General features: G+C 45.9%; 1 protein-coding gene across 8 annotated transcripts in view; it reads right to left on the reverse strand.

Moving 5' to 3' along the window:
- Positions 1–12,849, reverse strand: part of EFCAB6 (EF-hand calcium binding domain 6) — a 253,522-nt gene extending 240,673 nt beyond the window's left edge. For 4 of the 8 annotated variants that reach the window (XM_082352630.1, XM_082352622.1, XM_082352629.1 and 1 more), the window contains exons 1-2: positions 12,747–12,844; positions 11,443–11,641 (exon numbers count right to left, since the gene is read on the reverse strand). Coding sequence is in view for 4 of the 8 variants with exons in the window: in XM_082352622.1 (XP_082208748.1) it covers positions 11,443–11,459 (17 nt within the window). In the remaining 4 variants the exon portion in view is untranslated. Of the gene's footprint in view, positions 1–3,731; positions 4,262–11,422; positions 12,626–12,746 lie in introns of those variants that run through there. The other 4 variants (XM_082352626.1, XM_082352631.1, XM_082352625.1 and 1 more) reach the window with 4 other exon arrangements.
- Between the last annotated feature and the right edge of the window lie 2,294 nt (positions 12,850–15,143).

Below are 15,143 nucleotides of genomic sequence, written 5' to 3' on the forward strand. Positions count from 1 at the left end.
TGACCCGTTGGGTCTTCTCCAGTTCTAATTTCTACCAACTGCAGGATCATAAAAGCTAGTGAGACTTCAATTACAATACGAATATTCGGAAAAGCCAAATCTGGATCACTCTGAAAACAGAGCCTATGTGGATGTTACACCTAAACGTTCTTGGTGTAAGCATTTTCCAACCAACTCTGCTCTCAACCGCTCGTTCTTCAGCGAATGCTGCAGGCCACACACTGGCGAGAGTGGAGGAACAGAAAGAGAAGTATGGTCCACCCAGACCCCAGGAGTTCAAGACCTAACTTGGGATGTAAAGAAAATGGCACATTTTAAAAGAACAGAAACAAGGTACCCCCACAGGACGTCTAACTACCCTGACGTAGCTTGCAGAAACTCAGTGACACCTGTCTTCCTAGAGTTGATGAGAGGCGAAGGGCATCACCCCATCGCAGGGGTTACGCTAAAGACTTTGCCCAAGAGATGTCCTCATCAGTTCATCTCAAGAGGACAGGAGCTATTATTCCATTTTTTAGATTCCTCAGGCAGACATAACATGGCTTTCTATTGTTACTAAAACCATTATTTTCTACATGCATTTATTTTCTATTTAAAAAAATTAGTTTTGGGGACTTTCCTGGTGGTACAGTGGTTAAGCATCCACCTGCCAATGCAGGGGACACGGGTTCGATCCCTGGTCCAGGAAGATCCCACATGCCGTGGAACAACTAAGCCCGTGCGCCGCAACTACTGAGCCCATGCGCCACAACTACTGAGCCCATGCATCGCAACTACTGAAGCCCGCGTGCCTAGAGCCCGTGCTCCAAAACAAGAGAAGCCACCACAATGAGAAGCACGCGCACCGCAACGAGGAGTAGCCCCCGCTCGCCGCAACTAGAGAAAGCCTGCGCACAGCAACGAAAACCCAATGCATCCAAAAATAAATCAATAAATTTATTAAAAAAATAAAAGTAGTCTCTAATTTAAAAAATAAAAATAAAAAAATTAGTTTTAAAAGGCTATTGAGGACTTACCTGGTGGCGCAGTGGTTAAGAATCCAGCTGCCAATGCAGGGGACACGGGTTCGAGCCCTGGTCCGGGAAGGTCCCACATGCCGCGGAGCAACTAAGCCCATGCGCCACAACTACTGAGCCCGTGTGCCTAGAGCCCATGCTCCGCAACAAGAGAAGCCACTGCAATGAGAAGCCCGTGCACCGCAACAAAGAGTAGCCCCCGCTCTCCACAACTAGAGAAAGCCCGCACACAGCAACGAAGATCAAACACAGCCAAAAAATAAAAAATTTTTTAAAGGCTATTGAAGCAGACATGCAGCTTTAAAACAGTGGTTCTTAAAATGTGGTCACTGAACCAGCAATATCAACATCACCTGGGACCTTTCTAGAAATGCAAATTCTCAGGCTCCAACCCAGACCAACCAACCTGAAACTCTGGGGTGGTGGCCCAGCTATCTGTGTTTTAACAAGCTGGGACCACTGCTTTAGAAGAAGCTGAAGTTGATTTCTAAGCACAAGTCTATAGTTTTTAAGGAGGCTCATGTGTAAAGTTCCCGGCTTGATATGAAAATGAAGTTAAAAGACCAGCACATGTTGCATTTAGGGATTCTAGTAGCATCACCTCGCAATAGCCTATTTTGCTGGCCATTGGTTAACCATCAACCTTGTGAGTTAGACACCATTATCCATATCTTTAGAGGTGGAGAATGAAACACCACAGGGAAAAGCCAAATCTACTCATGAGGCCAAGACCCAAAGTCGCCTGAATTTAATCCTAGGCTTTTTGCCCAACTGTGCTAGGGGTCTGCACTCACGCAGGTACATGTGAGTGGTCTGTGTGCGTGCTCACATAAACACAGGGATAAGAACAATGAAGTCTGCACATATTAATAGAGTAGTAAGAACATCTGTCAATTCTCAAGAATGGATACCTCGCATTTGCAGAACAGTCTAACAATTCTGCAAAATAACATGTAGAAAATTAAAAGCGAGTCATCTACATACATATCTAATCAAATATTAGGGTTCCGGGGTTCGTGACACCGGCGTGTGAAGGCCAGTCTGCCTCCCCCGTCTCGGTCTCACACTCCCTTAAGATCTTAGAATCGGCTGGCAACCCCTCGTTTACTGTCCTAAACATAGGAATTATAAGAATGCAAGTTGATTTACAAATATATTCCAAATGATAGGGTATCATAAAAAACAATTTAGCCAGTCATCTGAATTCAATTTAGCGGAAAAATTCCTGGTTATAAACCAACCTTTTCCCCAGCTGGTGGCCCCTCGCGTCTGAGCCTCGGCCTTCCTACACCCAGGGTCTCCCCCGACGTCAGGGTCTCCTCAAACCCCCAGGCAGGCTCTCACCTTCCTCCCGAACCTCATTTTCACAAATACCTTCTCTTGCAGCATAAATTTCAAGTCTACCCATGTGCACTACAAGACTCACCCACACCAGCTCAGAAATCAAGCTCAAAATAAAACACAAGCCTCTCAAAGTTTGATCTGGTGATTATTTACCACTATTATAATAATGATATAGAATACGTCAAAACAGAAAAAAACATGTTTAGCACAATGTTAAGAGAAAAGGTACAGTGGGGTATACGCTATAAACATGATATAAAAACATATTTTCACAGGAGGCCAGGGTCTACAGGGCCTCATCCTGCAGACAAAAACAGCTATGTTGGGCTGGTGCGGACACTGATCTTTAAATGTTCGCTAATAAACATATCACAGCATGTTAGATGTAACATGCCTGCCGGGGCCTACCAGGCAGCACGTGACCCAGCTCCTGCCTTTGTCACTCTCCCCACCTGCTTCCCACGGCCCCATGGGCCCCTCTGCCCAGATCCTCTCCTCCCTCACCTCCTCACCCAGCTGACTCCTCTCACCTCCTGATCCACATGTGGCCATGGCCTCCTTAGAGACGGCACCCTGCCTGCCTTGCCTACATCGTCCTGGCAGAGTCTCTCATCACAGCCTGTCCTTCCCCAGCACTGCACTCACCTCAATGAGTAATTATACTTTCATTTGGGAAACTACACACTTGATTATAGACTCCATGAAATAAAAGTGTTTTTGCACTACTGTACCCCCTGCTCCAGAGTACCCAGTATCACTGGAGCTCCAAAAGCATTTATCAAATTAATGAAGGAAGGATTTTCACAGCCCCGTCTTTCAAACAGCACTCTCCTCCAAAAATGCACACACACACACAAACACACGCATACACACATACATGCATACACACATACATGCATACATACACACACACACACACACACACACACACACACACACACACACTGCCACTCCTTGGTCTTGTTTAGGATCGTCACACTCTTTCCCACCATCCAAGGTAGAAGCCTCAGCATCATCTGTGATTTCTCACTCTCATCCCCTGTGCCGAGAACTAGTGACCAGGGTCAAAGGTTTTCTTAATTAACACCCATGACCCTTATGATTGTTTGATGTCTATGTTCCCTGTTAGACCATCAGTGCCGCGAGAGCAGGGAGCACATCTGATGACGGTGGTCCAAAAAATAATGCTTACTGAGTTTAACCGAATTGAGTGTTGTGGTTCTGGGATCATTTATATCAGCATGAATTCCTTGATGCTCCAGAACACAGATCCTAAAGAAAAGGCTTATTTTGTTTTTGTCTGTAACGTGCCTTCTCTATCATGGACACAGAAGTCTAGTTTCAGAAAGTGCCTCAGAAATTCACTCTTACCTAATGAATATTTTCAGACTCACCACCACACCTAATGTGATGACAGATACAGCAACAGGCAACAGAAAAACAAGCTGCGTCAGAGAAACTGACCACACGTCGGCTGTCAAACAGCTGTTCCCAGCTCAAACACGGTTTCACTGGCAGCGTTTTAAAATGTAATCGATGGAAACGACTGCATCCTCCCGGCTCCTGTGAGCAGACCAGGAGTGCTGAATGTGTCCTATTTATAGTGCAGCCGGGGCCCAGCAAGTCCTCGGATGCTGGCAAAGGGAAGATGAGACGGTTTCCCAGCTCGAGTTCCGTAACGGAAAGTCGTGCGGCTGCCGCCACCTACAGCCAGACACGTGGATCTGCACTGTCCACAGAGCCCTGCGGGCCCGGCGGAAGCATCTTCCGAGTTCACCGTAGCCAGCTAACACCTGTGGTCACGTGCAGCACCAAACGAAGGACATTCAACTTTAAAATTTATAAGCCGATGCTTGTTGATATGATATGTAAGTTCCTAGAAGACAACTGTGGCACAAGAATCAGCACTGAGAACACGCTTGCTGCGTGAACAACTGAAACAAACCAGAGGGAAGTGATCGTGGTATCACCACCACTTTCTGAGCACCTTTGTCTCGAGGCCTGAGCCCAGCACCACACAGTGAACTCGCCAGGTTCCTCTGACCCGTCTGCTGACACAGGCGCTGGGGAAAGAGAAGCGCTCGCCTGGCCTTGGCTCTACTCCACGCGGTGCTGGTGATGGTGGCACTATCTGTTTTGGTGCTGTTTTGTTTCATTGCCTTCAAGATAAACTATTTCTGAATTTGTGAATTCTGAAAAGTAAGAGAGCAGCAGGGTTAGATGGATTTTCTTATTTAGCTTATCAAGCCATAGGAACAGAGCCCTTGGGTCTGCAAAATAATCCGACCTTGTGAGTTACTGGAAAATTGTGTCCAAAACCTCGGGCGGGTCCTTCATATGAATTTCACACTAAATTTTAGGTTTCTCAGGTAGAGGTATTTTAGGTCAACACAATGAGCACCACTTCTCTTCCCGTAACTCAAACACACACACACACCACACACACACCACACACACATCACACACACACACCACACACACACCCCACACACACCCCACACACACACCACACACACCACACAAACACACCACACACACACACCACACACACACCACACACACCACACACACACACCACACACACCACACACACATCACACACACACCACACACACACCACACACACATCACACACACACACCACACACACACCCCACACATCACACATACACCACACACACACCACACACCACACACACATCACACACACACACCACACACACCACACACATCACACACACACCACACACACCACACACACACCACACACACCACACACATACCACACACATCACACACCACACATCACACCCCACACATCACACACACCCACCACACACACCCATCACACACACCACACACACATCACACACACCACACACACACCACACACACCACACACACACCACACATCACACACACCCACCACACACACACATCACACACACCACACACACCACACACACACCACACACACACATCACACACACACATCACACACACACCACACACATCACAAACACACCACACACACACACCACACAATCACACACACAGCACACACATCACACACACACATCACACACACAGCACACACACATCACACACACCACATACAACACACACACCACACACACCACACATCACACACACACACCACACACACACACCACATACAACACACACACCACACACACACCACACATCACACACACACACCACACACACACATCACACACACCCCACACACATCACACACACACACCACACACACACACCACACATCACACACACACACCACACACACACATCACACACACCCCACACACATCACACACACACCACACACACCACACACACACACCACACACACATCACACACACACACCACACACACACACACACCACACACACACCACAATCTCACACACACACCACTGTGGTTCCCTCCATTTTCCTCACATCAGCCAGAACAATCATTTTAAAATACTGATCTCCTCGCGTTACTTCCTTGCTTTAAAAACTCCAATTGCTTCCTATTGCCCTTAGAAAACTAAGACCAGAGTCCTTCATGGTGTCACAGGCCTGCTTCTTTCTCCACGACTCTGGCCGCCGGCACTCCTTCTAAGCAGTCAGCAAGTGCTGTCAACGTTACTTGGACAACACCTCTTACATCGACCCCCCTGCCCTCTCCATCCCTCACGTCACTGCCCATGTTCGTCCTCACCCATCTGCATTCCAGAAAGAGCCCCTTAGATGCACCCAGGTCTCCAACTCCTTTCTACTCCATCCTCCTCTGTTGCCAGGATTTATCTTTCTAAAGCACAGATACAGTTACATTACTCCCTGGCTTAAAAAACGTGCAAGGCAAAACTACACGTGTTAAAATTTCACAGGACTATGCACCAAGAAATAAAATGAGTGCCTGTCAAAACTAGTGAAATCTGAATAAAGTCTCTATTTGTTACTAGCATTGCAGCAAAGACAGTGTCCTGGTGTGCTAAGTGTGCTAAGGTTATTCTGTAAGATGCTACCACTGGGGGAAGCTGGGGGCACATGGGAACTCTCTGTACTGATTCTGCAACTTTTTTGTGAATCTACATTGCTTTTAATTAAAAAAAAAAAACAACCAAAAACATGTACTTGCACTACTTCTCCAGGGTATACAGACTGAAATCAAACTCCTAACTGTGGGATGTAAGATCATTCACCTCATTAATAACCTGGCCCCAGGAGACTCTTCCAGACACCACAGCTCCATGCCTGCTGCATTTTTACACAGAATCTGAATGAATATACCATGTAGTCCCTCACCTCTGAGTATGGGTTCATGCTTTTTCCTCCTCTTCCACCACACTCCAATTCACCTTTCAAGACAAAGGGTAGAGCCTCTCCTTCATGAGGCCTTCCTATCCTCCTTAAAACTAATCATGCCTTATATCTGGAAAAGGCGAAAACTCTAATTCAAAGAGATACAGGCATCCCAATGTTTACTGCTGCACTATTTACAACAGCCAAGACATGGAAACAACCTAAATGCCCATCAACAGATGAATGGATAAAGAAGATGTGGTACATATATTTATACAATGGAATACTACTCAGCCATAAAAAAGAATGAAATTATGCCATTTGCAGCAACAGGGATGGACCTAGAGATTATCATACTAAGTGAAGTAAGTCAGACAGAGGAAGACAAATAGCATATGATATCACTTTTATGTGGAATCTTTAAAAAATGACACAAATAAACTTATTTACAAAACAGAAATAGACTCAAAACAGACATAAAAAACAAACTTATGGTTACCAAAGGGGAAATGGGGGAGGGATAAATTAGGAGTTTGGGATTAGCAAATACAAACTACTATATACAAAATAAACAACAAGTTCCTACTGTATAGCACAGGGAACTATATTCAATATCTTGTAATAACCTATAATAGAAAAGAATCTGGGGACTTCCCTGGTGGTGCAGTGGTTAAGAATCCACCTGCCAACGCAGGAGACGTGGGCTCGAGCCCTGGTCTGGGAAGATCCCACGTGCTGCGGAGCAACTAAGCCCATGCACCACAACTACTGAGCCCGCGTGCCACAACTACCAAAGTCTGTGCACCTAGAGCCCGTGCTCCGCAACAAGAGAACCCACCGCAATGAGAAGCCTGCGCACTGCAACGAAGAGTAGCCACTGCTTGCCTCAACTAGAGAAAGCCCACATGCAGCAACGAAGACCCAACACAGCCAAAAATAAATAAATAAATAAATAAATAAATTTATTTAAAAAAAAAAAGAATCTGAAAAAGAATATACATATATATGTATAACTGAATCACTTTGCTGTATACCTGAAACTAACACAACATTGTTAATCAACTACACTTCAATTAAAAATAATAAAATTAAAATTAAATAAATAAAAATGAAAAATGAAAAAAAACTAATCATGCCTTTACAGACAACTTGGTCTTATAGTTTTGCTTTGCCAACTGTTTTATTTAATAAAGAAAAGGACAGGGACTTCCCTGGTGGTCCAGTGGTTGAGACTCCACGCTCCCAATGCAGGGGGGCCAGGTTCGATCCCTGATCAGGGAACTAGATTCCACACGCCGCAACTAAAGGAGCCCTCATGCTGCAACTAAAGATCCTGCATGCCACAACTAAGACCTGGCACAGCTAAATAAATAAATAAATATTTTTTAAAAAAGAAAAGGACAAAAAGGTCAAAGGCACCCGTATTTCCATTACCTTGCTAGGGGGCGGGGCACGTCACGAATAAAGTATTAATACCTCCCAGTCCATCCCTCTAGTCCCACATCTATCTTCACTTTGATTCTCTGCTTCCAGACTTTTCTCTTGGCTGTTTATCTGTGGGCCCTGCTAGTTAGTCAGTGAGCCCTTCCAGTGGAGAGAATCAGCTGCACTCATGTTCCTGTACTCAGCACCTACCATGGGGCCTGGCACGCAGGACGCACTCTATTAATCTTTGTTCTCAATGGACCACAGTTATCAACACCTAACACTGCAAGGGTAAGGAGCGTGGGCTAATTTCACCCTTGATCTCGAAAGCCAAGCCATGTTCTGAGCATGAGCGAGGCACTGTGCTGAGCCCTTTAGGTCACCCCTGGCTTTGCACCATCTTCAGTTTAGGTTTTCTACATAAAGAGAATTAATAAATACGATTATATCAAAACTTGTAAGGTAAGGTAGAAAATAGCAAGGATAATAAAACCAATGCCCCCCAAACAAGCACTGAGTCACAGACCATCGGATGCACTTATTAACCACAGGCAAAAACATGATTAGAAGGCTATTCCACTGATATATTTGTTTTACTTGCCAGATACGTATTGATGTCCAGTTTCTAACAGATGCTATTTATATCAGAATCATAACAAAAGTGCCATCCATCTGCCTTGGCATCCAGAGAAAACATAATTCAACACGACAGTAAGAAATGTGCACAGCCAAACAGAAATGGCATCAGAAGCAAAAACTGTTGGAACTGGTATCATGGGGGGAAAATTATCACTTGACAAAACTGGAAAAAGTTGCAAGCAACACAAAAAATTTTGGCAGTTAAATCCAAATACTTGAGAAAAATCTTCTCCTTGTCTATTCTGGTATCAAATGGATGTTTTGTCATATTTTGGGGCACATACACTTTAAAGCTCCCTTTTTAGACCTTGCATACACTCACGCCATCATTTCCTGAGCATCTCTACTTTTGGACAGTGGAAAAAATCAAGGGTTTGGAGTCAAGAAGACATGGAGTCAAACTGGTTCCACTACCTACCATGCAAACTTGCAAGTTAATTAACCTCCTCCTGACCCAGTTTCCTCAACTGCAAATGGAGATAATATCTCTCTTTAAAGCACGTTATTCATAACCTGGAATCTAGGGACAAGGTACACATGTGTGCATTTTTAGATCTTCAAACTCTCAGAGGTTAAATGCCAAAGTGTGTGTGAGGTGATTTTTCTACAGAGAGGATACATGGCTTCCCCAGGTTCTCAAGGGGCAAGTGACCCACGACGGTTCAGTGCCACAATCTGAAGGCTGTGACAGGACTCAGATAATGTATCTAAAGAGCCTGACACACAGCAGGCTGTGCTCAGTCCCGGAGAGTTGTCATGAACTTTAGGTCCTGGGAAGGCACAGAAACATGAATCAGCCAGAGCCCAGGGTCAAAGGCAGGGAGACCGTTACGGTGTCAGGTGTTGAGGGGCATCTCTGGGTTTCATAGGACAACAAAGAAAGGCAAACTAAAGTCTGTCCAGAAACACTCCAGCGGGAGAAAACGACAAGGTGGAGGCACCGGGCATATCAGGACAGTGACCTGACCATCACTGCAGTGTCCTCAATGCCTAGACAGGGCCTGGCATACAGCAGGTGCTCCATAAATAACTGTTAAGTAAACAAATGACTGGGACCAACCCAGGGTCCAGGATAAGACCATTTACAAATTCCCAGGAGAAAAACAAAATTCAGAAGGTGTTCCTGAAAACTACTACTATTCCAAAAATTTTCATTTCAAAAATCCTACGCAAATACAATCATCCACATTCTCTCCCCTAATAGTGAGGATACTGAGCCTACACCCTGGTCACTCTGTAGTAAACCTGGCCATCCAAGGCTTGGTGATGAACCCCAGGAGAAATGTCCTTTAGATGGAGGCGTTAGAAATGCTTTCTTTTTTTTCCAAAGGAACTAAAATGCCTTATTTGCCTGGACAAAATGAATTCAATTTCTTTCTTTTTTTTTTTTCTTTTTAATTTTCTTCTCCTGGGTTCAAGAAGCTCACAGCTAATAAAACAAAAATGAAGCAGACTCACAAATATAGAGAACAAACTAGCAGTTACCAGTGGGGAGAGGGAAGGTGGGAGGGGCAATATAGAGGCGAGGGGAAAAAAGGGGTTATTAGGGGATTATATGAAATCATGTGTGTGAAACTTTTGAAAACTATAAAGCACTATAGAATTTAAAGAATCTTTCATTCAATGAAAAAACAAAGAAGCTCACAGCTAAATTTGCAGCCCAACTGTATTAACCATTACAGATGATCTGAGTATTCTCTTGCCTCCTGAAGTTACTTTCCTATTTTACCATATTGTATATATTTTTACAAGTCACCTCGAAGCCCAGTGGGACTTCTGGAGTACACACATATCTGAGAGTGTAAGAGCACTGGTCAAGAACACAGGCTCTGGGAATTCCCTGGAGGTTGGTGGTTAGGACTCTGCACTTTCACTGCCGAGGGCCCGGGTTCAATCCCTGGTCAGGGAACTAAGATCCCGCAGGCCGCACGGAGGGCCCAAAAAACAAAAACAAAAAAAAGAACACAGCCTCTGTCACCAGGTAGTCCTGGAGCAGAAGCCACACGTCACCATCTATCAGCTTTGCTGTCCCTTAGCTTCTCTGCATCCCTGATGCCTCATCTATGAAATGGGAATAAGAACTGTACTTTTTCATATGCAGGAAGTGAGCACTAAATTAAAAAGGTAATGTGAGGTCCCAAACTGTGCCTGGAACACGGTAAGTGCTCAATAAGTATTAGCCAGGAGGAGCAGTAGTAGTAGGCATAGTAAAACGGCAGAAAAACAGATGAAAAGATAACAATGGCGCCTGAAACAAACTAAACAAAATAGCAGTACAAGACTGAGACCGGAGAAAAGAGTGGAAAACGAAGCTCTTTCGTGGTGGAAGGTCATCATGTTCATATGTTCTCTCTATTCACAGAGTTTTCTCAAATGCTCCTTCCCTTTGCATCTCCTCTCCTAAATGGCGTGGATATCCTAGCTAGCACTGCGCTGAAGGTGAATTCATATTTAACTAGCACAAGAATTCAACCTACATAGTTGCACAAGCCTAGACCTGGGGTATTCTTAGATAAGCATGCTGTACAAAAAGGTCAGCTCACTAGTGGTATTTAAAGGAAGAAAGAGACTGTTAGCTTCTTGCCTCACTCACACCTTCTCATCTGTTTTGTACACCTTGTTTTTCAATCCTGGCAGGGGAAGGAGTCATCCAAGAAAAACTTCAGTGACTATCCTCATCTACTAACCTTAAACATTCACTCCATACCTGTAAAGAGGCTTCATTAAAGCAACTGTCTGGTTAACAGCCAATGGCCTCCCACTGGATTCCTGCTCTGGGTGGGCACCAGACTCCTAAGCACCCTCCTGGGGCTGGTTCTGTCTCCATGTGCCACTCAGCTGCAGGGGTCACAGCATGGGTGCTGTAGAGATCTCCGCACAGGAAGAGGTGGTCAGCTGGAAAAGGTCTGGGAAACGGAAGACAAAATGGACAGCAAATTTAAAGTCTCATGTAAGCATCTCTTGACAAATATCTACAAGCACCTGCCATGAGCCAACAACTAAACTGATGGTATAGGGAAAGGGAGAGCACAGGTAGCTGAAATAAATCCCTGCCCTCCTAAAGCTTCCAGTAAGGCTGAGTGGGAGACAAATAAGTTCACGGAAAATCAAAATCCTTGCCTGATTCACTTTCGATTCCCCAGAACTTAGCCAAGTAAATGTTGAATTGAAGACAATGGATAAAAGAAAGAGATGAAAGAACAGCAGTATGTGAAAGTCAAAAAAAAAGTCTTTACAGCATTTCTGTAAGTCTACTCATTTAGGGGCACATACAACTTAAGAAACATTATTAAATTACTCCTCTTGAAAGTGAAGTAAGAGTCCTCTTAACAGGGGCAAGGCATCCTGAAAGGCAAAGATTTTCAGGAGAGAAGGAAAAGGAAGTATGGGGTGATTTAACCAACAGTCTTAAAGAACCTCTGAACATTTCACAGAGTGCTTCCAAACAACATTTCTGAGAGAGGCAGGGATAACTCGTGCGGCCTGAGGAAGAAGAATGTTCCAGAAAGACCAGAGAGTCTGACGTGAGACATAAGTGCTGAGTTTGAATTCTGGCTCTGCAACTTCCGGTTGTGTGATTTGGGGACAACCCCCTTCACCCCGTGGAGTTCAAGTCCTCATCTATAAGGCGGAGTTTAAAATATTCGAAACACTGCTGTGGGGACAGATGAAATAAGGGACATGAAGCATTTTGTAAATTGGAGCGATGTAACCCTCAAGAGATGCAGGGAGGCAGATTCGCCATCTTCCACTTTGCTTATAGTCGGTTTCCCCCACGCAAATAAGACGGTACTATTCACTGCAGTAGCCCCAGAGCCGACAACGGCTCCTGGCACAGGCAGGCGCGCCACACACACGTATGGAACGAGTAAACGGGTCACCAGCCCTATGCCACGGACGGGGAGGGGACGCTCCGCGTCCCGGGGCTGTGGGACACCCAGAGCTGCCCTCCCGGGCCCTCCTCAGCCCCCCCGGGGCTCGCGCGCGGTCGCCGAGGCCGCGCCATCTTACCCCGGCCCCTTCTCAACCCTCCGCCTCGCGGGGCCCCTTCTGAGAGCCGACCCACTTCTGAGCGCCGACCCCCAAGGCCCCCGGCCGCAGAGGCCCAGCCCACTCGGCGTCTCTAGGACGCTGTTGCCCGAGCGACGATGGCGCTCGCTGATTGGAGAACAAGTTTCTGCACCTGGCAAGAAGCAGAGCTCCGATTGGCCAAGTCGACTACGGAATTGGGGGCGGAGGGGCGTGCCCAAGCCTGCCGGTGGCTCCGCCCCCGCAGAAGGAACTTCCGCCGGAAATCCTATCCCCCGGGCGCGGGAACTCGGCCGGAGTTCTGGTGTCGTGGAAGCGTGTTTCTGTTACCGTGGCCTTCGCGCGAGCTGTCGGACGGGTCTCACAGAACCGCTTCGAGCCGCGTGGCCACACGGAAGCCAGTCCCTTCCTGCGAATCAGACTCCTCACTTGTAAAAACCGAGCGTACCCACTCAGGACCTGGTATCAGGATGAAGGGAGGAATGTATCTAAAGCCGCAACCATGTGCTACGCCCTTTCTACATGTTAGCACTTAGGGCGATTGTGATTGTTGCATTAATTGGTGTGTCTGGTTGTGTCCTGCTGGCCTCCTTCAGGAGACCTGGTGAAGGCAGGGCAAGGTTGCTCTGCCCACCCCTGTATCCGCAGCCTGCTCAGGGCCACACGTAGATAGTTAAGTAGATAGCCATCAGGTAAGCCAATTCTTACCCACACTCGAAGGCTGAGTGGAAGCTCAGTAAGTCATTTCGATAATAATAGTGGCAGTGACAGTAGTTATTGCTGGCCCTTTGGGAGCACGTCCCTTACCAGGCACCCAGCTAAGCACTTTACATGTCATTTAATCTTTTATCTTCATAACAGCCCTATGAGGTAGGTACTATAGTTATTCCCGTTTTACAGATAGGAAACTGAGGCACAGAGAGGGTCCAAGGACACAGCTAGTCAATGGCAGACCAGGATTAGAACCCAGGCAGGATAGGTCCCATGTCCTGCTCTTCATCACCCTGCCATACCACTCACAGTGGGAGAGAAGCAGTGGCCCAGAGGCTCAGCCTTGCCGAGGAATCCCCACCACACGTTTCTGTCAGCAGGTAAGTTACAGGGTGGCCTGATGAGTGCCCCGGAGAAGGATGTTTTATGGTCCCTCTTGGCAGTCTGACTGTCTGTCACTGGTAAGCGAGTTTTCCTACTCACCAAGAGAGTAAATTCATGTCCTCTCTCTCCTCAGACCTCCTGCACTGAGTGAAAGACCTCACCTCAGGTCCCACTGAGAAAACCAGTCCATAAGAAGGGAACAGATGGGACTTCCCTGGTGGTCCCTTGATGAAGACTCTGCACTTCCACTCAGGGGGCACAGGTTCGATCCCTGGTCAGCGAACTAAGATCCCACATGCCTCACAGTGTGGCCAAAAAAATAGCAGAGGAAGGGAACACATGGTTGCCTCACAACTGCTTTGGCGCCCATCTCTTCTTCTGCTCTTGTTCCAAAAGGTGAAGGGTTGCTTTGCACAGAGGCTACTTCTGCCACTTGTGTCCTAAACCCCATCACCATTTGCCATCTCTTGGACTTCACTGCTTAGGTCAGCAGTTCTCCAAGTGTGGTCTGGGAACCCCTGGGTGTCCTGAGACCCTTTCAGAGAGTCCATAATTGTCAAAACTATCTTCATAGTAATAGTAAGATGTTACTTGCATTTTCACTCTTATTTTCTCATAAGTGTACGGTAGGGTTTTCCAGAAGCTACATGATGTGTGACGTTGCAACAGATTGAATGCAAAAGAAGATAGGAGAATCCAGCTGTCTTCTGTTAAGCCAGATATTAAAGAGATTTATAAAAATATAAACTGCCTTTCTTTTCACTAATTCTTTTTGTTTTGGAAAACATAATTTTTCATTAAAATGTTAATATGTGATGGGTTTATTGTTATTTTAAATGAATTAGTAAACAAGTGTTTAAATTTGTTTTGTCAGTTTCACTATCTAGTATGGTAAATAGTGATAGATATAAATCACAAAAAAGCAGAAGCTTTGGGGGACCCTCAGTACTTTTCAAGAGTGTAAATGAATCCTGAGGCTTGGTCCTGAGACCAGAAGGGCTTAGGCTAGGAGTCCCTAACCCCTGGTAGGGAACCGGGCTGCACAGCGCGGTGGGACCATCTAGTTGCAGGAAAACAAGCTCAGGGCTCCCACTGATTCTGCATTATGGTGAGTTGTATAATTATTTCATTATATATTACAATGTAATAATAACAGAAATAGAGTGCACAATAAATGTAATGCACTTGAATCATCCGGAAACCATCCGCCACCCCTCCCCACCCTGGTCCATGGAAAAATTGTCTTCCACAAAACCGGTCCCTGGTGCCAAAAGGTTGGGGACT

The sequence above is a fragment of the Balaenoptera borealis genome (genome assembly GCF_965194805.1).
Source record: "Balaenoptera borealis genome assembly, chromosome: 13".
NCBI lineage: Eukaryota > Metazoa > Chordata > Mammalia > Artiodactyla > Balaenopteridae > Balaenoptera > Balaenoptera borealis.